The sequence below is a fragment of the Magnolia sinica genome, chromosome 3, assembly GCF_029962835.1.
Source record: "Magnolia sinica isolate HGM2019 chromosome 3, MsV1, whole genome shotgun sequence".
NCBI lineage: Eukaryota > Viridiplantae > Streptophyta > Magnoliopsida > Magnoliales > Magnoliaceae > Magnolia > Magnolia sinica.
Window position 1 is genome coordinate 85,077,219 of NC_080575.1, and position 24,438 is coordinate 85,101,656.

General features: G+C 40.1%; 1 protein-coding gene across 5 annotated transcripts in view; it reads left to right on the forward strand.

Annotated features, from left to right (window-relative positions):
• Positions 1–364: 364 nt before the first annotated feature.
• Positions 365–24,438, forward strand: part of LOC131240107 (uncharacterized) — a 48,495-nt gene continuing 24,421 nt past the window's right edge. For 3 of the 5 annotated variants that reach the window (XR_009168622.1, XM_058238159.1, XM_058238158.1), the window contains exon 1: positions 367–658. Coding sequence is in view for 4 of the 5 variants with exons in the window: in XM_058238159.1 (XP_058094142.1) it covers positions 549–658 (110 nt within the window). In the remaining variant the exon portion in view is untranslated. Of the gene's footprint in view, positions 659–24,438 lie in introns of all 5 variants that reach the window. The other 2 variants (XM_058238161.1, XM_058238160.1) reach the window with 2 other exon arrangements.

Consider the following 24,438-nt stretch of genomic DNA (forward strand, 5'->3'; position numbering starts at 1 on the left):
CTCGACTAGTCGAGCCTGGGCTTTAATTGGTCGAGCCTATCCCTCGAGTGGTTGAATAACTCAAAAATTTCAGATTTATTATTGCTGAGCTTCGTGCCAAATTTCCTTCGGGCGAGTCGAGGAAATCTCGATCTAAGACATCTTTTTTACAACAATTAAATCATTGTTGCGTTTTCATTTGTTGTGGTCCACCTGAGAATTGAATCTACCTCATTTTTGGAAGACTGTTATAAAATGATCTGGAAAAACGGACGGACAGGGTGGATATACAACACGTACATTGAAGTGGGCCCCACAGTCTGCGCTCCTCTCACCCTCTCCCTTCCTTATATCCACGTGCGTTACACGTGCCAAACCCAGTCTCATGTATACATCGCATTAAATTTCCCTAACCTCTTTCGCGACGCTCTCGCTCCTGTATATCGCGATTTTCCGGGATTCCGAGGGAGGTTCCAAACGTTCGTCAAGGAGATGGAAGAAGAATCCGAGGGAAGGGGTTAAAAGGAGAGAGAGATCGCTTACAGAACGATGATTTTTAGCAGAATAAAATGCGGGCAGGGACAGATCGCAATCGGCTCATGTTAGTAGGAGCAGGGAAATGCAATGGCCGTTTCAAGGTCAGCTGCAACACATTCTCTTCTCTTTTGCTCCTATTTTGGTTCTATTCATTTTTCTTATTTTCATTCCATTTACGGCCTAGGGTTTCGATATCACAATTCTCTTAGTTATTCTTTCCTGCGTTTAGCTGAGATTTTATTATTATTATTTTTTTTAAAATTTTCATCTGTTTCTGGCTTTTGATTTGGTCGTTGTTTAGATTGTATTTCGAGCACGGATTAGGGTTTCGGTGAAATTTTGGTTTTTTTTATTGGAGATGGCAGCAACCTTATAATCGATAAGGTTTGTGGTTGAATTGATCAATCTAGACCGACCATATGATAGGCCTCCTCATGGCTGGGGTGATTGTAAAAAAAAAAGATGTAGAAATTGGATGTTCCTAAGCATTTGATTTTTGTTTTTGTTTTTGGTTCTTTTTTTTTTCTTCTGGACTGTTGCTGCAAGCTTTTTTTGAGAGTCCAAAAACTGTCAATGGATTAAGGTGGTTAAATGCTTCCAGCGGGTGTGTGATTTTTGGGGATACTCATCCAGGACATGGCCTGCTAATTGGATCGGATGGATTCACTGCGGAAGTTCATTGATGAACGGTTTCTTTTGGTTGGTATGATTTAAGAAATGGTACTCAGCTTACACCAACTCCTAAACCTATTTTAGGACATTTAACTATTCTAGATCAAGTGAATTTTGGTAAATCTGAAGAGAATGAGCATACACTACTTGTACCCTGTGAATAAGATGAGAATATTCAGCTTCTTGGTGGAATGATCAATGATGAATGCTACTATGCTTGTGGCTACTTTTGTCCATTTGGAGCATGGCTCTGAATATCAGTATCGGGGAGTGTATTGGCCTGGTTGAAAACTATTGGTATTTGATGGTATCATATGATTTTTTGACCCAAAAGATTAGCATATTATCAGAAAAAGGAAAAAAAAAGAGATTCAAGAATCTATCCCTTTTTATGTGTTTTGGACATATATGAAATGATGTATCAAACCATTCTTTGGTAAGAATTAGGGCTGAAAGTCGGGCGGGTTGGTGCTCAACCCTAGCCCAACCCAAGGTTACTATACCTCAACCCAACCCAACCCAACCCAACCCAACCCAACTTAACTTCGGGTTGGAAATTCTCAACCCAAGCCCAACCCAAGCGAGCTCGGTCGGGTTGGTCGGGTTGATACATGCTAATATTTTCACTATTACATTAGTCTACTATATTTCAATACACGCCTTATTTTTTATACATATGATTTTATTAATTATATATATAGTTATTTATCACAAAGAACTTTATTTTTTCTAAACAAACAAGCTCAAATATAAGACAACTACTCCTTTAACACTCAAGCATATCAAATTTCAAGTATTATCAAATATCAATAACATATCAATTTTCAAATAATATCATAAGTAAGAAAGAGAACACGATAAAAACTATAAAAACAAGAACATACCTCCAAAAAATAGAAGATCCAACTTGTACATATGCGATTACTTTTGGAATCCAATAGAGGATGACTCACAAGATACTGAAACACAATAAATAAATATTATATTAATTCATCAATAAAGATAAAAGTATATTTATAAAAACACCACTAAAGTAAAATTTTAGTTTAGTTACTTGATTCATCATCTTCTAACTCTTCTAATTTTTCTTCAATATCGATTGGAGTTGATGATTCGTAACTAATCTTGTGTACATATCAAAGATTCCACAATATCAGGTGTCAATGAACTCTGAAATCGATCAAGAATTTGACCCCCAGTAGTAAAAGCCGACTTTGAAGCAACAGTGGATACCGGAATTGCAAGTATGTCACGACTCACGAGCCATGTGTGAGAGTACGCGATACTTTAAAGAACTTACCTTCCACCAATCTAAAATGTTGAAATTGGACAAATTTACTTCAACATCTTCTTCAAGATATCGATCAATCTCAGATTTAGTGGCAATAGCTTGTTTTTCTTATAGAAATCTGAGATATTCTTGTGCCCAACAACTCCATCAGGAGTATCAATGCTCTTTTGCGTTAATGCATTATCTTCAGCTGAATCTCAAGTTGTTGCAAAAGAATTGTATTGCTTAAAGAGACGACTCATAGTATCTTTGACTTTCTCAATCATCTCCTTAATCTTTTCCATTGGATACAACTTGGAATTACAGAACTTCAAATACTTTAACTTATAACAAGGATCCAAAACCACAACAATCACTAACAATATATTAACACGATCAAAGGCCCCCCCAATACTTTGCAAACTTCATTTTCATCTTTAATCCCATGTCACGAACCCTCAAATCTTCGCTTACAGACCATGAAGATAAGAGTCCTTCAATAGCATAAATCTCATGGAAGTATGCATTTGTGGTAACATATTTCAAACCAGATAGACGCTTGGTGACATTATAAAAAGTTTTTAGAAACTTGCATAATACATTTGCTTTAACCCAATCTGCATTTGTAGGCACCCACTCACCAATGTCTTTTTGATATTGTTGGTAATTTTCTTCCATTCTCTCAAAAGCCTTTTGGAACACTAAAGCGGATTCCAACATGAAAAAAGTAGAGTCCCATCTAGTGGCAACATCCAAGCAAACAACCCTTTTACTGGTTATTCTCTCTTCCGCCGCACAATGTTTGAAATCTTGAAGTTGAGAAGGTGAACTTCTAACATACCGTACATAATGACGGATACGAATGATTGCTTCTTTAACTTTGTCGATACCATCTCTCACAATCAAGTTTAAAACATGTGCACAACAACGCACATGAAGGAACTCACCATCTAACAGCAAACCATTCCGTTTAGCTAGTTTTCTTTTCAATGAACGAACCGCCACATCTTTTGAACTTGCATCGTCTACTGTGATGGTTTGTATATTCTGTAGCCCTCATGTTATTAGACAAAGCTCAACTGCATTAGCGATGCATTCACCACTGTGAGGTGTTGGAACCACGCAAAAGTTAATAATTTTTTTCTGCAACTTCCAATCTTTATCTATATATCATGTAGTGAGGCACATATATCCAAGATTTTGGATGGATATCCACATATCAGTGGTTATACAAACTCTTTGAACCGATTTCTCAAATTCACCCTTCAACTTAACCCTCTTGCACTTGTATAACTCAAGACAATCTTTCCTTAAGGTGATGCGTGACAAAATCTGAAACTTTGGTTGCATTACTTGACAGAAGTTCCTAAAACCCTCATGCTCGACAAAATTGAACGGCAACTCATCAACTATTATCGTACGTGCAAGGGCTTTTCTACAAGCTTCTTGATTAAAACTCCAATTTACAATCTCACTGCTCCCACCATCTTTCTCTACTAAGACTGCCAATGTCCGTTGTTTTGGATCTTTATTATTTGGATATTTTTTACATTTATCCAAATGTCTCCAAAGTGCAGTAGTGCCTTGCTTACTATCAGCTTGATATTCTTGATTATAGTAATTACAAAATGCTCTCTTCTTCTCTTTTGTTTATGGCTTCTCAACTTTTTTAAAGTGTACCCATATTCCTAAGACATTATTGTGTGTCACCGTCGTCTTCCTTTTCTTTTTTGATGTCACTTGTTCACTAACTGTAGAACTACCCGTAACATCAACAAGAGCATTACTATCACCCATTCCAGACATCCACTTATATATCATGATATTAAAAGAATTAAAAAAAAACTGTACATAAGAGACATGTTGAAAATAAGTCATCAATATTACTAATCATGTGCATTTTATATTTCATGATATGATTACCAAAAAAACTAAATCTTTACATGTGTTGCGCGCATATCTGATCATGACAGTGAAAAATATTAAAATAATTTCAAATGCAGAGAAAAAGAAGAAAATAAAAAAGATCAAACCAACCTTTGTATGATGTAGAGAGAGAGAGAGAGAGAGAGAGAGAGAGAGAGAGAGAGAGAGAATAATAGATTGATGGTGATACATAGTTACATTGTAAGGCCCGCATCCTAGTCTGTATCGTTCCTTTAACTCCAACGATCCTCCTCGTCGAATTCTGGTGACCCGCGACCTGTAGACAACGTTTGCGCTCGACCCTAAGTCGCATCCTGTAGATCTGAGTCGACTCGACTCGAAACTTATATCTTAGTGACCACGTTGTCGCAACGGTTCTAACGCCGCGTCTCACGCTCTAATGGGATACCTAGGCTAGGAGTTGTGCACGTATATATCAAGGAAACGCTACGCGTTGCAAATTCCGTGAGATTCTAGAGAATCTCTACCCATCTTTCACATCAACTAGTCAAGTATAACCGTCACTTCAACCCATGCTTTATTTCTCTCAAAGACAAACAAGCCATCCCCCTAAGTCAATCCTCATGTCACTTACACCCATCACTCCACCCATCACTCAATCCCATCTCCCTTACAACCATCCTCTCTCTCATTCTCTACCTATTCCAAGCAACCAAGGAGAGAGCAACCGTCCAAGCATTCCAAGGAGAAGAGAGAGCCAAGTGTGTGGCCCACGTCCTACCCCAAATCTTCTATCCCAACCCTTCAACCTTCATCATGCTCCATCAAAGAGGAAGCTTAGGAGTTAGGGATTCCAAGGAGCCAAGAAGATCCAATGATGGGTGATCTAGGATTTCGGCCATTGATTTTTACGATTTGAAGGCCCTCATGTGGTGGGACCCATTTGATCTATGCTTGTATCACGTATAGGGAGGGCTCATAGTGGCGGAGCCCCTCCCCTCCACACGTTTTTCTCTCTGTCTCTGTCTCTGTCTCTCTCTCTCTCTTTTCCCTGGTTTGATGGCCCACCATCATGATGCATAAGTTACGTCCACGCTGTCCCATTGGTGGGATGTCATTTCTGTCCAAATCGGAACCCACCTTGTTGCCATCCTGGCTATCCGTTTTGGATAGACCTGATTGAAAGGAAAACCCAAATATCAGCGTGATTTAAACGTTGGTGGGCCACACTGTCGTGGACCCCACCTCAACGTATATGTTGTATTCACACCGTCCAGTAGCTGGATGATGGGTCCCATCTGATATGTGCGTTGTACCCACCGTCCAGCAGCTGGGACGGTGGGTCCCATCTGATACATGTATTGTATCCACCGTCCATCTGTGGGACCACCTTTGATGCATGCGTTCTGTCCACACTGTTCAGCTACGTGGACGGTGGGGCCTGCTATGATACATGTGTTGTATCCACCGTCCATCAGGTTGGGACGGTGGGACCCACCCCCCACGTGTGGTATTTGCACCGTCCAGCTGGGACGGGATCCATCGTGATGTATATATTGTATCTGCACTGCCCATCCAGGGAGAGGCCAGGCCACGTGGCATGGGCTAGGTGGGCCAAGGGCTGCTGGACAGTTTGCTGTCCAGCAGCAGGACACAAATATTAGCTTTGATGCAAGCTGGTGGGCCATAGTGACATGGACCCCACCTTGATGTGGAATGCCTCCACACCATCCACCTAATTTCCAGATCATTTTAGGGCCTGGGCCAAAATGGCCAGGCCCAGCGGACAACGGGTTCACCTGCTGCTGGACTAGCGTCCAGCAGCAGTTGGGCCGAGACCCACCATGCTATATGTGTTTTATCCTTGTCGTCCATTTATTTTGAGGCCCACATAGTCAGGCCCACCCTCCTGGGTGGCCCACACTCAGTGGGACCCACCATGTATGTGTTTCACCCAGACTGTCCAACCATTTTAGATGCCAGGCTGGGCTAGGATGTTGCTGAAGTGACCATCCAGCAGCTGGCCACTTTATGCATGTGTTGTACACACATGCTGTCCATTTGGTGGGGCCCATCTGTAATGTGTAGGCCCACTAAGGGTATGTGTTTCATTTAGGCCATCCAGCAGTGGGATGCCCAGCTAGGGGCAGCCAGGCCCACCATGATGTAGGTGTTGTATATCCACACTGCTCATTCATTTCGGGAGCATGTGGGCTGCCCCATGAGGCCCACTATGATGTATGTGTTACGCACTCTATCCACCCACTATCCCTAGGCCGTGGGCTCCATTGTTTTGAGAGGCCCATTGTGATGTATGTGAGGCCCATGGGATGAGGCCCAATGTGATGTGTGTGAGGCCCTTGTGATGAGGCCCAATGTGATATATGTGAGGCCCTTGAGTGAGGCCCATCGTGATGTACATGAGGCCCTTGTATGAGGCCCAATATGATGTATATGAGGCCCTTGTGTGAGGCCCATTGTGATGTATGTGAGGCCCTTGTGTAAGGCCCATCGTGATGTATATGAGGCCCTTGAGTGAGGCCCAATTGTGATGTATGATTCCACCATGATATATGTGATAATATTTATGTAGCCCATCCATTTTCTAGCTAGTATAAGGGCCATGGGCCCATTGTAGTTAGATTCTAGGTTCCAAATGGGCCACACCTTGGAAGCAATGGTGGTTAAATGTCCACGTTGTAAACAGTGGTTAAATGTCCACCGTTGGGAACCATCCTAGGGCCCACCATGAAGCCCATCTCCCCATCCTCTCTTTTACCCCAACCTTGAGTAGAGTCCCACCATAATGTATGTGTTATTTATACGATGTTCATCTATTCTTCCAAATCTCATAGGGCTGTGGGCCCCATTGAGGGTCAGATCCAAATCCCAAGTGGACCACACCATAGGAATAGTGGTGGTTAAACGTCCATCCTTGAAAACCATACCCTATAGGGCCCATTGTTATACCCAATTTTCAACCCAACTTCCCTTATTGGGCTATCCCAAATCATCGGGCCCCATTGATGTTAGTATTACCCATCTTTCTTATTGGACTAACCCAAACCATTGGGCCCCCGTTGATGTAGAGGTAACCACACTCTTATTGGGCTAACACAAACCGTTGGACCCCCATTGATAATGGTGCTTCCCACCATGCCTTGTAGGATTGTCCAAACCTTGGAGCCCACATTATGTTCATACCAGGCCTTCCATAGGAATGTGACCCACCTAGATTCATGTTTTGCCTAAGTTTAGTGACCATACCTAAGGCCCACTTAGGAGTTGAGCGGGCTACCCAATCCGTTAGAAGGACATATAGTCCTAGATGTATGAACTCCACCAAGCCCACCTTGTGTATGTATCGGGCCCCCATAAGGAAGCCCAGTTTATTCATGATAAGAGATTGAGAAAGCCCAATTGTTCACCTGGTTAGCTTACCCTATGAACTCACCTTGTTGTATACCCACTTCACTCCCCACGAGAGATACATCCTACCGTTGTACCCCATTTGCTAGGACCTCGTGACATGTACATATCATCTACACCGTCTATCTCCCTGTTGAGGTAGGTGTGAGTCCATCCTTGACATTAGTACATCATCATCCTTTGCCGTAGAAGGAAGAATATGTGGTATCAGATTTGGTATAACTACTGTTTAGTACATCATCACCCCTTGCCATAGATGAAAGAATATGTGGTATTAGATTTGGTATACCTTGATACATGGGTTAGATCCACTGTCCTTTTAGCGGACCCCGCCTTAGGATATATGTTATGTTAGTATCTTGAGTAGGTTATGATAGTCTAACATGGACCATTCCATATAGACTCCTATACGTCTAGTGGAGCGTATCGTTTAGCCCCTATTCTTGTAAGTGACATACCAGTTAAGGCCGATCATCGCCTACTATATCTAATAATCATGCTAGTGTACTTAGTCTAGTAGGACACATTGAGAACATGCTTACTATTACATCATGATTCATGTTCATACGCATCATTTGTATGCCTGTTGTAAGGAATGTTTGATCATAGAACTGCCGTTGGGCTGAGTTATTTAGGGGATTCCTTGCAAGACGGAGTTTCCCCACATGATCCGCGGTACACGCAGGTTGATGCATGACTGGATGGTATCACTCATGCATCTCGCATTTTGTGTTACATGATCACTTTACGCCCTAGCGACATCAGGGTTGTGGCCTCCACAGGCATATTGTGGATGGCTAGATGGGACACTGGAAATATTTGGGACTTAGTATATGGGCATGTTCGATGTCTGTGGGTGAAAGCCTCTAAACCCCCGTGATCAGAGGATGCTCCAACGTCTAGACCGAGTGGATACATGAGCGCCCGAGTGCCGAATACCAGTAGGCGGCGTCTCCTACTGTGTCGTGGTCGGTTGTGAAGGGGGTGTGGCCTTATCCGCCCGAGTGAGGGGGTTGTAAGCTAGGCTGAGTTTGACCAGCTCGTAAATGGGTCTGCTATCGATGAGCCGAGTAGGTATTAGCAGACTACTGGCCAGGCGGGCAGTGAGGTCTGTTCCTTTTGCTGGGTTGTGCGGCTAGGGAGGCGGCAACCAATGTGGAGTGTACTAGACCCCGGTGATATCCCGGAGATGTACAGTACTGATATTGTGACGCCCTGTCACTGTTGCACACGTAGGCGGGCACACGTGGGCGGACGCTGATGTGGGCGGGGCCTAAGGGCTTGGGCGAGCTACCAGTGATTGGTAGGTTACTGTGCTGGCAGCATGGTATGCCAAATCGGTTACGTATCGGCCGTATCGGCCAATACGTAACGGTAACGGTACGAACCGTTACCCGTTTCGGGGCCGAAACGGCCGATTCGATTTTTTGTACCCGTATCGGCCGATACGGGACCGATACGGGCGTAACGGGCCCGAAACGGTAACTTTTTATTTTTATTTTTTTAGTTCTGTTTTTGCTGTTTTTTTGAAACCTCTTGCTTCCAAACTGTTTCTAACTCCTTCTACTACTAATTTCGACCAACCTTAGCTAGGTATTTGATAGAAAAACACATTATATTATAGATTTTTTTGAATCAAAGCTCGGTGGGCCATTTTTCAGAAATTCGTCAAAAATAGGTATTTATACTTTTTTTAATATATTTTGCTGTTTTAATGATGTCATATGATGTGTTAATCATAGTGGAACATGTTAATGTGCATTTTACAGATTTGGGGTGCCATTTAATAATTTTTTAATATTTTTTTCTATTTACGCATGAATTTTGGCCCCTTTTTTTAAAATTCGAAAAATCAGTTTTTAATGGTTGTTTTGCTGTTTTAATCATGCCATTTGATGTATTAATCATAGTAGAACATGTTAATGTGCATTTTACAGATTTGGGGTGCCATTTTATATTTTTTTAATATTTTTTTCTATTTACGCATTTATTTTGGCCCTTTTTTTGAAAATTCAAAAAACCATTTTTAAATGATTCTTTTGCTGTTTTAATGATGTCATATGATGCGTTAATCATAGTAGAACATGTTAATGTGCATTTTACAGATTTGGGGTTCCATTTTATTTATTTTTTATATTTTTTTCTATTTACGCATTTATTTTGGCCCTTTTTTTGAAAATTCGAAAAATCATTTTTTAATGATTCTTTTGCTGTTTTAATGATGCCATATGATGTGTTAATCATAGTAGAACATGTTAATATGCATTTTACAGATTTGGGGTGCCATTTTATATTTTTTTAATATTTTTTTCTATTTACGTATTTATTTCGGCCCTTTTTTTGAAAATTCGAAAAATCATTTTTTAATGATTCTTTTGCTGTTTTAATGATGCCATATGATGTGTTAATCATAGTAGAACATGTTAATGTGCATTTTACATATTTGGGGTGCCATTTTATATATATTTTTTATTTTTTTCTATTTACGCATTTATTTCGGCCCTTTTTTTGAAAATTCGAAAAATCATTTTTTAATGATTCTTTTGCTGTTTTAATGATGCCATATGATGTGTTAATCATAGTAGAACATGTTAATGTGCATTTTACATATTTGGGGTGCCATTTTATATTTTTTTTCTATTTACGCATGAATTTTGGCCCTCAAAAATAATTGCAAACACCTAAATGTAAGATATTTTCATATTACATTCATTCTAATATATTTATCATTGATAGTAGATAGTTAGAAAATTAAATATATGAAATTTGTAGTCAAATTCAGGTTATCTGGTTCATAAATTCATCAGACAGTCCGATACAACTTCTCACTAAAGAGTGGACCGTTACACCACCATAAACATGTTCCAATTTATAAATGAATGCATATTTGGAATGCTTAGAATATTCCGGATTTAATCCATATTTTTTCATATTTTTTTGGCAAAAAAAAAATTTTCGCCGTTACGGGCCATTACGCCCCCGTATCCGTATCGGTTTTGGAGGTCACCGTTACGCCAACCGATACCGATACGGGACACCTTGGCTGGCAGGTTATTGTACACACAGTGGGCGGAACCTTGTCTCACAACGGAAGCGTTGTGGCGGTCATATGCGAACTTGTTGAGTAGGAGTTGCGTACTCAGCACTTGACTCATTCATTCATTCATTCACTATCCATTTGCGCTGGTGGTGCGCAACCAAATAATTATGTGTACCTTCGCAATGGCGAGGATTTCGGTTGGGCGCGCGACCAACTTGAGATCAGGAGTTTCCACATTGAGTCTAGCTATCCAAATTTAAGTATGAGACTGGTTTGGATAGAAGTCCCTTGTGATGAACCCCACAGCTTGTGATACCACGTACTATCATCCCGACTACACACTTCAGCTTTGTCATTTCTTTTGTATTGCATCCTCTGTATATGACATTTGGTTTATTATGTTTCTGCATTACATGACCTAGATAAGGCCGATGGTATTCCTGGACTTGTCAGGATTTGCACATTGCATCGCATCCTCGGCATATGACATTTAGCATACTATGTCTTGCATCACATAGCCTTGTTATGGTTGACAGTATTCATGGACTTACCAATATTTCCGCTTACTCTGATATTTGTGTGCTTGGCACATGTATTGCGCACACACGCACCACCCTCTAAGCCCCTTAATAAGCTTATGCACGATCGTTGCGTGCAGGTGACGTTAGGTCGTAATAGTATTGAGGCAGGAGTGTGTAACTGAGATTTTGGGGCCCTTGATATTGATATTGTATTTCCCTTTATGCATTGTACTCAAAGTTTTTGATATAGTGGATATGTGGTGATGTTTGTTGTTTTGTGACTTGGTTATGCTTATGGATATGCTCCTTTACAAAAAAAATTCACACTGAAAATCCTCCTTGTAGGATCCCAGGATCGGAATCTGGCATATGAGCGCTGGAAGCCGAGAATAGGGTACTACGGAGGTTGTCGGCGCCGGATTCGGCGATTGGGAATTTTTTGAGTCCGGTTCTCGAGTTTGGGGCGTGACATACATACCTTGTGAGATGCTTTCTCTCTCTCTCTCTCAATCTCTCTCTGGGGCAAACGAGCTCTTTGACTCCCTCTCTCACTCGTACGCCTGAACTTCTCTCTTCAGAATAATTTGCCTATTACACACCATGATTTTTAGCATGCGAAACTTCTTGGGGCCCCACAGTGATTTAGGTTTTACATCCACACTGTCCATCAATTTTTACACATCATTATTGAGCATGAGCCCCAAAATGAGACACATCCAAAGCTCAAGTGGACCACACCACAAAAAGCAACACAGATTAAATGACTACCGTTGAAAACTTTTTGGGGCCATAGAAGACTCTAATCAATCTGATATTTGTATTTTAACTTATTCCAGCTGTGTGTGATATTATGAACAAGTCAGATGGAAAATTAGCATCAAGCCTGTCCCTATGAAAGTTCCAATGGTAGTTTCAGGTGTGGTCCACTTGAGCTTTGAATGTGCCTCGTTTTTGGGGTCATGCTCTAGAATGATCCATAAAAATTGATGGATGGTATGGATGTAAAACACAAATCATTGTGGGGCCAAAGAACCACCACAAGTTAAAAGTCATGCGGTAGATCACGCAATCCGGATAGAAGTTATGCAATGGGAAGCAGATCGGCTACTCAATGGCTAGTGGTTGGTGTGATGTGGACCCCAACATGATGTATGTGTCTCATCCATGCCGTCCATCCATTTTTTCGGATAAATTTATGCTATCGGCCCAAAATTGAGGTAGATCAAAATCTCATATGGGGCCACATAGTGTTGATTGAACTCCCACCATTAAATCTTAAAAATTTCTTGGGGTTACAAAAGTTTTGGATCAAGCCTATATTTGTTTTTTGTCTTCATCCCGATCTCTGTGACCTAATCTACAAGTTTGATGTCAAATAAAGATTATCGTGGGCCCTAGGAGGTTTTTAATGGTAGATCTTCAATCACTACTGTTTTCCCATGGTGTGGTCCACTTGAGATTTTGATCTGCCTCAATTTTGGGTTGATGCCATAAAATCATCTGGAAAAATGGATGGATGGCATGGATGAGACAAATACATCATGTTGGGGTCCATAGAGCATCGACCATGGCCATTGGGAGTAGCCAATCTGTTTCCGTTGCTGTTGAGCATGCAAACGAATGTGGAATTCCTGATGAAAGCCCTTTGCAGGAAGTTTATGTGCAAGGATTCTGGGTGGGGCCCACTGCCATGTTTATTAGAAATCAAACCTGTCCATACGTTTTTTGAGTTTATTTTAGGACATGTGACCAAAAATAAGATGGATCCAAAACTCAAATGGGCCACACGAGAGGAAACAATGGAGATTTAGTGACCACCATTGAAATATTTATATGGCTATAAAAGTTTTGTAAGTCTAAGTTTTTAGTGTTTTTACTTCATCCTAGTAAAAATGACCTTATAAACGGTTTGGATGGCATATAAACATCAAGGCAGAGCCTAGAAAGGTTTCAACGGTAGGAATTCCTTTTCCCTCTGTTTCATCTTGTATGGCCCAGTTGAGTTTTGGATCCCCCACATTTTTGGTCCAGTGTCCTAAAATGAGCTAGAAAAATGGGTGGACGGGTTGGATTTCTCAAATACATCACGGTGGACCCCACGTTGCATCCTTGCATAGGATCTTTATGCGAAAGGCTTTCGCACGATATCCATGGGAATCCGCATCCCACACAATCCGGGAGAGAAATCAGGCGCATGAGAGAGAAAAATCCGGCGCCACATGGGAGAGAGAAATCCTTCATCGGTAATGGATCCGGTTGATTTATTATATATTTATATTATAATTATCGGGTTCGGTCGGGTCGGGCAACCTGAGACTTTAATCCGAGCCCGACCGAAATTCTGTCGGGTTGGTGTTTCTACAGCCCAAGCTCAAGACCGAACCCGACTATCCCGCCCGAGCCCAACCCAACGTCGGGTCGGTCCCTGGTCGGTCGGGTTGAACCAGCCTGACTTTCAGCCCTAGTAAGAATGTTGTTTGTCGACCACTAAAAGGGATTCGCAACTCCCAGCTAATTTGTTGGTGGTGAAGTGGTCATCGATTATTATCGAGAACCTCGCTTTATGGGGTTTCTTGTATGACTCCTCCCTCAGATGGTGGAAGCTCAATATTGGGTTGGGGGTCTGTGGCGTGTTAAGAGATGAGCATGGTTATGTCAAGCTGGTGTTTTCATTGCTATATTCAAGAAGCCGGTGTCATTGGCCTTAATAGGCATGGAGATTTTTGCAATCGGGTGAGCGGGTCTTTAACAATGGAAGGGAACTCTTGCAATGCAATCTCTTGGGTGTTTGGGAAATGGCCTCTCCTTTCAATCTTGCTTCAATTTTTAATAGACTTAAGGATGTGTGCTGCGGATATTAGTTTTCACCAAATTCCTAGAGGCAAATTGTTTCCCTAACTCTATTACAAAGGAAAGAGTTTGTAGATCTTCTTTGTACACAAGGACCCTTATTCGTCGCCTTGGTGGATCCTCGCTTCTTTTTACCCTGTGGGTTTTCTTGATATATATATTTATGTTGATGAAAAATAATCCTCAATACTTCATGATCTCTACAAGGAATTTGAACGAAGTTCATTTTTACTTTTCCACAATGTGGCAATTTATTATACTAGATCTACCATTTATTTATTTATTTATTATCGGCTTCAACATTAAAGGTAGTAAAATATGATGAAATGAGAGATTCCTACTGGCGTTGTTGTTGTATTTCATATTCTAAGTTTTCATGCTTGTGTTACACACATGATTAGTACATAAGCCTTGAACATGTCTCCAACTCCAAAATTTCCTAGGCTTTTTATATGGTGGCAATAAATAAGGGTTGATTGGTAAAGGACTCCCTTGAAATGAAGAGGGGAAGATGTGCGAAGTGTCATCTTTACAAGAAATCTAAAAGATGAGGAAGTGGTCGTGTTCATGGACCTAATGGGAATTTTAGAGGTTTCCATAACAGGAGACTGGGAAGATAGAAATGTACTGCGGGCATGGTTTGGAGTATCCCCGATATTATCCGTATCTCCATCTCGTCGATACCGATAACATTGGCAACGATATTGATAACACTGGTAGTCCTAGAAATTCTAGTTATCGGCAATGTATTGCTAAGTATTGCCAATGTGTCACCAATATTTTCGACTGTGTAAATTCTAGGCGTCGCTTGTATCGGTGATATTTCGATAATATCGCCAATGTATTGATATCGCAAAAAATTTGTTTATTAAAAAATTTTCAATTTCAAAATTTTTTATGGGCGCATGGTTGTATGTAATGTTCAAATTGTCTACGATAATGTCGATAATATCGTGATATTATTGTTATCACGACATGGGGGATTTCGAGATAACAATTTTTCATTTCCTTTCCAATTGTCAACAATGTCTCGATGAAATATCGTGTTGTTGATATTTTGAAATATTGATGGATGTTTAGATGAAATGTTGGATGGATGGATGGGCTGGTTGGGCTGGTTTCTTACGAAAGAATATGCGTTCAGGATCCCATTGAGGGGGTGTTTGATTTTTCATTTCCACTTGTAAATGGTGGTAAATAGGCAATTATGATAATATATCCATGTTTGGTAGAAAGTGAAATACCAGATGAAATGCACCATGGAAAATGAGATTTCATGTAAGAAATTTACTGGGGATTGTGTATACGTCATCTTTATGGGACCCACCATGATGTATGTGTTTGATCTATGTCATCCATCCTTTTTACCATCTCATTTTAGGGCATGAACCCGAAAATAAAGAAGATTCTAAGCTAAAGTGGACCACACAATAGGAAATAACGCCCAAAATGACATCCACCATTGAAAGTTAGATCCTTCTTAGGGCCCACAGGGATGTGTATCTATCATCCAACCCGTTCATAAGGTCACACAAACATGGATAAAGGGAATACACAAACATTAGCTTAATCCTAAACTTCTGTGGCCCCCAAGAAGTTTTTAATGGTAGGCATTCACTTCTCTCTGTTTCCTGTGGTATGGTCCACTTGTGCTTTGGATCTGCCTCATTTTTGGGCTCATGCCCCCTAATATGAGCAGGTAAAATGAATGGATGACATGGATCATACAGTGGGCCCCACAGATTTTGTTCACAATCCATTTTCTACCTCGATTTTAGTGATAGTTTCCACCCAAACAGACTCTGTCAACATCAACTTTGATATTGTTGTTGCAATTCCACATGTAAGTAATGATAACCTATTTACATGTATTTACACATGTAATTGAAAAATCAAACACCCCCTAAATGGAAACTAATTATGTATGCATTAATTTTACAAATTTTAATTCCTAAATGTGCAAATATGTGTATTTTAGCATCTCCTGAAGTTTCACTGAAAAATTCAACGTTTTCTTGCATTTCCAGTGATTGGCAATATCGACATCGTTTTTATATCCCTAGCTTGCGAAACATGTAGTGATATTGATACTTTGAACACTGACCGCGGATGGGCTTTTCTTCATTAAGTTAGGCAGCATCAACTTCCTAATGTGTTACATGTGCTAGCATGACAAAGAAACTATGCGTGATCCTTTTTTTATTTTATTTTTAAAATATACAGTGCCTGGTTGTGAGATCCAGTTAGGACTACTTTGTTAAGCTCTTTGGGGTTCAATAGGTTTCCTAAAAAAATCTCGAAGTTCTCTCCCAAAGCTAGGGTTTGGGGCCTGTTTAAGAAGAGAGGGAGGATCTTATGGTGAATGATTCCATTTACTCTGTTTGGAAGTGTGGAGGGAGAGAAGTAGCTCCACACTTCTAAGAAGAGAGGGAGGATCTTTTTTGCAATTATCCAATCAAGTGTCATTCAATGGGTATAATACATCATAAGTTTTATGGACATGCATTGGATATCCTTAATGATTGGAGTGGGCTTTTCTTGCAAAAAGTTAGGTGTCGAAGTCCAACCCAATATTCTTGTGGGTGTGCTCTGTCTATTGTTGTGATTAGGGTATCGAGGTCACTTTTTTGATACCCATGTTGAATTATTTGGCATTGGAGTAGGTAGTATCCTAGCAAATATCGGGCGGGTCTGGCTGGCGAAGACATAATTGATCGAATCCTTCGAGTAGAGAACCTAGGATTAATGTGGAACTTTCGTAATTTCGGGGTTGTTGGCATTTGGATGATTTTGTCTATCAACTAAGCAAGGTGGAGAATCTCTAAAAGAAAAAGACTAAGCAAGGTAGAGAAGGTGTTCAATCACATGGAAATTGGGGACAATCAGCAGGTTAAATTATTGCATATAGTTCTCCGATCACATGTTAGGGACGATCTTCAAGTTGAATGAATCTGTAAAGATAAGGAGAAAGTAACTTCTTGAAAAAAGAAGAAAAAATTAGAGTGTAAGTTTTCTTATGCGCAACCTATGCCTGTGACCTTTGTTAAAGATGTCACAATATACGTCAAGGAAATAAATCATTCAATGAATCCATCGAGGAATTCCATACCTTGACATCACAGATGGAGTTTCGTATCACTACATTTTTTATTTTTTTTTATATATTTATTTTAAAGATTGCAAAAACATTATTAAAATGTCAAAAGGTGAGAATAAAAATAAAGTAAAGACACATAAACAAAGAAACAAAACAAAATGAAATAAAAGAAACAACAAAAGGAAAAAAAACAAAAACATAGGACCAAAACCAAAATAGATAGACTAGCTCATCTATGCAACTCGAAAACATGGCAAGACCCCAAATTGATGGACAGTTGGAAGGGAGAGTCTGAGGCTGGGAGACAAGTTGACTAGTCTACAGCCTCTCGAGAAATCAGAGCTAGCACCTTTAGGGGGGGGGGGGGGGGTAGTGATCATGTTAAATCATGTTAAAATTTCAGAATTGACGTCAGGGGAATAATCGGTGAATAAGTACACCAAGAATTCAATACATTGACACAAGGGGTGAAGTTTCTTGTGTGAAGACTAAACAATTTCATGATACTTTAATGTTCTTAACCCGTACATAAGGAATGCATTAACTTTCAAAGATGTTTTTAAAATGGCCATGAGGAAATTAAAAGGGACGTGGTTGCTTGTGACCCATGCATGTGAACTCCTTAAGGCAATAAATTAGTGTATGAATACATTGGGGAATTCCATTCTTTGGCATCGCTGGTGGATTCCTTGAGCATGAAGACTAAAAAATTTCAGGATATTTTAATGGTTTTAATCTAGATGTAGGGAACGAATCGGTCTAAAAAATTTGTGTTTGAAGTGGCCAATCCATATACGCTTGCATTGACAAGAAAGAAGACAATTAATTAGGGATTTGGGAGATGATTTAGTGCCCATGAAGACTATCATCAATGATGGGGCAAAAAGCTGACTTTTCATGGAAGGTGACTATGAGACCTCTCATAGGTTGAGGGATGGTAGGCCAATGTCTAATGATGAAACCAAACCTTAAACTAGGACGTATGCCTATGGATGTGGGACTTTTCACCAAAGATGGGACAAAGAGACATTTTTTTTTTCCCGCATGCTTTACGTGTGGGCTTTTGGGACATCATTTTGAATTCCCTTTGCATCAATCCACAATTAAAGTGAGTTTGGCTAATGAAGGAGAATATGTTGAAGACACTTTATAACATACGCAAATGGAAGTAGAACATGACATGCTACTATAGTATGAAGAACATGCATATGATAATCAGAACTAACCTGTACATGATGTGACGGGTGTGTATGGAGATGGTGGGAGACGCTGGTTATTCATTAGATGATGCTATTGACATATGGAGTGATTAATGATGTCCGATGGTTTCAAAACAGTATCTTTTGTACCACTTGCACTCCTAGTGGGAAGATATGCCTAATTCTGGTGGATGGGGGAAGCAGTGGGAACTTATTCCACCAAGAAATGGTGGATAAATTAAAAATTAAATTACACAAGCATCCATGTTCATATCTGATTCATTGGTTCAAGAAAGGGGGGGAAGTCTTTGTTAACTCCAAAGTATAGTTATAAAGTGTGGTGTGACGTAGTCTCTATGGAAGCATGCCACATTTTATTAGAGAAACCATGGTTGTGAGATTGAGACGTGTGCATTTGACTTTGGCCAACACTTATTCCTTCATTGAGGACGTTAATGTTACATTGCACATAGTGAACATTTTACAATCAAGGTATTCAAAATCAATTATGTAACGACCGTTATGTAATAGTAACGGTCGTAATTATAATGCGTTATGGGGCTGAAATGGGCCTAAGGGCTGTTACAGAAAAAAATCAGTCATAATGGTCCCGTAATGGTCTTGTAACGGCCTTGTAATGGTAAAAAAAACTTTTTAAGGTTGTAACAGTTGTTACAGCGGCCGTTACGGCCACCGTTACCATTATGAAACACCTTGCTTACAATGCTTAAGTTTATTAAAGAGGGGAAAATTGCTCACCATAGAGAAGTTTAAAGAATAAAGTAAGGTGATTGACATTATTTATGTTTTGGTCTTCCCCTTGTTAGATGAGTGGTAGAGATAGTGTACCGTGTATGAATGATCCAGGGTTCAATCCCTTGTAACAACCTTAAAATAAAAACACTCAGATGCATCTCTTACACAGAAGCTCATTTTTTAATATGCAGACTCAGTGCCTGAAGAACTCTTAGATAGACTTCTTCCTATGAGGAATATTGATCAGCATATTGACATGGTTCCTTGTTCAAGCCTACCAAATCTTACTATCAAATGGGTTCGGCAGAACACGTGGAGCTCTTGATAGTTCCTGAGTTACTATAGAAGGGGTAATCTAGGAAAGAATGCCCTTGCTTCTTGTTGTCACATTATTAACTCTTAAGAAAGATGGATCTTAGAGGATGCGTTTAGATAGTCATGCAATCGATTAGATTACTATCAAGTATTGTTTTTGTATTCTATGATTAGACAATATGTTGGACTTGCTTCACGAAGTGAAAAAGATCTTTCAAAGATCAACCTTACGAGCATATATCAATATCTTTACATTCATATCTAGCTTGGGGATGAGTGGAAGATCTCGTTCAAGATGCGAGATGGGTTGTATAAGTGCCTTGTGATGCCATTTGGGTTTGGCCTTTCAAATGCATTGCGTTCTTTCTTGGGGCTGATGATAGAGATGCTGTGTCCCTTCATTGTAAAGTTTTTAATTGTTGATTTTGATGATATTCTTGTTTTTAGTCTTGATTCATCTGCCCACCTTGATCATTTATGGCAAACATTTGATGTTTACTGAAAGAATTACAATGGCTACAACCCTGAAAGCGAAGGGCAATCGTCTTGGCCAAACTCCCTTATGCGTGATGCCAAATTAACTACATCAAGCCTGGCTCTGTTATAAACATTATGCTCCGATCCGCTTTTGTTCTAGAAGCTTCGGTTGTTCCTATAGCTCAAACAACTTCAAATAAGACTAGACGCCACACCGCTTTCTTCTTCTAGAGTTGTCCTTAGCGCCAAGCCAGGAAAAGGCTTGAGATGGTCCCCAACATCACCGAAGACAAGCTGAAGGATGCTAAGGCTTTCTCCCACACCTTTTGGGAGAAGAAACAATGATTAAACAAGTGGTCCACCATTTTCGTGTCTCACAAGTATAAAATGTAGCAATTAGGTAACACCATTTTTCACTCTGGAAGTTGTCAATTGTTAACACTTGATTCCTCTCCACAACCAAGTGAACACTGGGGGTTACGCAAATGATGCAAAACCTCTGTTCGCTATCGAGCAATGCTATAGGAGTTAACTGAGAAGCGGCCAGATTTATGCCAAACCATTGAATCTCTCTCACTCGGTATAGGTGAGAACCCATGAAGACACACCAACATCTGTGCAAACTCTTTTGCTTTGTCATCCATCAAATTCCTTCTTCTAGGTACAAACTGCTACATTGTGTGATGTAGTGAAGCACTAGTCTATGGCCACACCCATATCTAGGGCTAGACTAGTGATCCTCAGAAAGGCTTCCTTTAGCATTCTTTCTCTAAACCGCAAGTCCTCCCAAAACTAGATTCTTACCATTGCCGCAAGAGAACCAGACTCCATCCTTAACCAAGTTGGTCATTTTAGTAACACCTCTCCATAAACCAAAGGTCCTATACATTGATGACTCCTTACCCACCAGTCTCCTTCCTGAGCTCCATATTTGCTACCTGTCACCTCGCTTCATAATCTACCTTCCTTTGTACCAAACCTCCAAACCCATTTCATCAGGAATGCATAATTTATAATCCCTTCCCTGTATAACTTACACACCTCATCCTAATTTAAGAGATGCTTCTTTCCACCCCCCCCCTTCTACCTCTTTCCAAAGGAAATCCCACTTAAATTTAGCAGGCTTTCTGATGCACAGAGGAAGCCCAAGATAAGTCGTTAGGAATGAACCAGCCCGACACCCGAAGGAGTTCTAATACCAAAGGGGTTATTATATGTTAGATTGAAATGTGCTATTTCCTCATCAATAATGCCGTGATTTTGCTGCAGAAGGGATCAAGGTTGACCAGGAGAAAATCATGGTCATTGCGAAGTGACCCTTTTGGACATTTGTTCTTTCTATTGCTTGGCAACATTTTATTGTAAATTTATTTAGACTTTCAATACCATTATCATGTATGTTTTTGGTTACATATGTGGAGGGACATTCGAATGAACCAAAGCAGCTAACAAAAGCTTCAATATCATGAAAACAGTACTACAGAGGCTCCGGTTCCTGCACTTTTGGACTTTAACAAAGTTTTCGAGGTGGAAAGTACCGTTTCAAATGTTGGTATTGGTCGAGTGCCAAGTTGGGAAGGAAAGCCAATTGCTTTAGTGAGAATCTTATCGATGCGTTGAAGAACTACTCTACATATGCAATGGCTTAGGCATTATGACATTTGGAGGCATTACTTGATTGATCATGGATTTCTTCTGTACGCATTTAGGGAACGTTGAGGTATCTCGACTCTTTGAAGAAAGAAACTGAGTTATCATCATGCAAAGCAGATAACTTTTTTGAACGCACACCTTTTTCGTCGTAGAGCTAAAAGTCAAAACAAAGCGACGTATGCTTTGAATAGGAGGGTGGTGCTATTAGGGACACTCATTCTGAAGGTTGTGGGATTTGAGGCATTAATAGAACAAGAATTTGAGGACTCATTTTCAATAAGGTGCTCAATAGATGCGTGGATGGCTGAGGTCCAGAGTGTGAATTCACTCTCGCATGATGGATATTTATTAAAGGGTTCACGCTTGTGCATGGTTGAAGGTTCCTTGCAGAAAAAGATCATATCTGATATATAACAAGGACAGGTGGACACTTCATGAGAAATAAAACATTGGCTTTTATGGAGGACAAAAACTGCTACTGGTTGTGCATGTGTTATGAATTGAATGGTTCATAGCACAATGTTGCAGATGCCAAGTCTCCAAACATCATATGTGAAGAATGTTGTCCTTGATATGCCTCTTCTCATTATAGTTGTGTGGTGGGTGGATATTTTCAGAGGGAAGCACATTTGATCCTCGAAGCGGTAGACAACTTCTCAAAAATCACCTACTTCATATTGTGCAACAGTGTGATGGACTCCACACGTGTCACCAACATCTTCTTCAAGGAAATGATGAGACTTTAGGGGGTTCTAAAGACTCCAATTGGCACACTCGATGGAGGCATTTGGAACTATTTTCAGTTCTGCAGCGCATCAAATGGAGGTAGTCAACCGGAGCCTTGGCAATCATTTGAGTAGTATTATTGTAGGTTATAATGCATCTTAGTGGGACTGGGCTTCACCACAAGCCGAGTTTGTCTACACTGTCTCAGTAAATCGTGCCACTAGGAAAAATCTCCATGTGATATTATAAACGGGATGAGTCCACATCATGCACTTGATTTAGCACATTACAAATACAAGATTGAATGAGCAACGGTGCTGACACTTTTGTGCAGTACATCCTAGATTTGCAAGTTCAGATAAAGACTATTGAAAAGAGCAAGGCCAAGTACCGAGAAGTGGCGATTGAACATTGCTGAGAGACAATATATAAAGAAGGTGACTTGGTTATGGTTTAGCTCCAAAAAGAAAGGCTTCTGAGGGGAATTTATAACAGGTTCAAGGCTAAGAAGATTGGGCCATTCTGAGTCAAGAGGAAGTTTTGTGACATCAATTATGAGATCGAGGTTGCAAAACGATTTAATTATCTTGCCAACCTTTCAATGTGGCAGATTTGTTTGATTACCATGGTGAGGTGCTTAGCATGCAAGGCAAAGTGATTACTGATATGTATAAACAACTCCTGAAGAAAAAGAGGGAAGAAGTTAAACTATTGTTGTTGACACTATAAGAGGCCAATGTACTTGGTGAAGTTGCACAATTGCACATTAATCACATTGACAAATTGAAAAGATTGGATCCATAGATCTACTACTTGTATGATAAATGTAATTTGCTGGGGTCAAGTTCTCTCCATCCTGGGGCATGATGTATTCCCAAGGCCCACCATTTGATGTGGCCCAATGTGTGGTTAATATTGGGTTGTCTACTAATTTTGGGGGCCAGATTTCATATTCCTACCATTTGCAATTTTTGGAGAAGGTGCTGATTTTGAAGGGATGGTTGTTTTTGTTTTTTTGGCAAAGGTTTTGTAGATAAAGTTGCTGATTTTAAAGATTCTCTAAAGATTTTAGGGATGATTTTTCAGTCCATATTCATGGCTCAGTAGTAGACAGTGTGCGTTTCAACACTAAGGAGTGTGTGTGTGTGTGTGTGTGTGTGTGTGAAAAAGGCCAAATATTTGTAGATAAGAGTATTGCTATCTTAGATATATAAGATTGATTTGTAGATAAGAGTTATTTGCGGGTGATTGCGTGAATCTGCAAGGATTAGTCCCACCTTACAAAAAGGGATGGGGACACTCTGTCATAAAAAAAAGATTGATTTGAAATCAATGTAGTAGTTGAAAGATCTTAATTAAAAGCTCATAGGTATTTTATGTTGTCTTTTAGTGATGAAGGCATTACATTTTCCGAGTTTTGTGAGTTTTAAGTATTTATAAGAAGTGAGAAGTTTCAATTCAATAAAGTTGTTTAACCTTCTATATTCAAATATTCTTGCGTGTGTGTTCTTTGTCTAATCTTCTGATAAGAGTATTGGGATCTCACTGATTTGATAATCAGATTGCATCGGGTACTCCAACCACCTTCTAGTATTGCTGCTAGCTGAAAAGGAAGTATGCTTAACTTGGTGACCAGAGGGGACTAGTGGGTTCCTAGGTTAGTGAATAGGATCAACTGATTTGTCATGTAAGCCCTGCGGGTCAATGGAACCACTGAATGGGCCACCCAACTGGATTTATGGTGTTTAAAGTTAATCGGACAGCTCTGGTGTCCCCTGATCATGGTTCAGCCAGTGTGTGGGATGATTTGCTTGGACCTGCTCTTGTATATCTGTATGATGGCTTGGATGCATCAATGTCTTTTAATTTTGATGAGATCCAGTCTCTTGCCTCGAGGATAGACATTCGTTCATCTATAGAGAGGCGAGCCAGGTAGCTGATGTATCGACCAAGTAGGGTGTTAGTCAAGTGTGTATTTTTATCAGGAATTCCTTCCTTCTTCCTTAATACAGGCTCCTAATAATAAAATT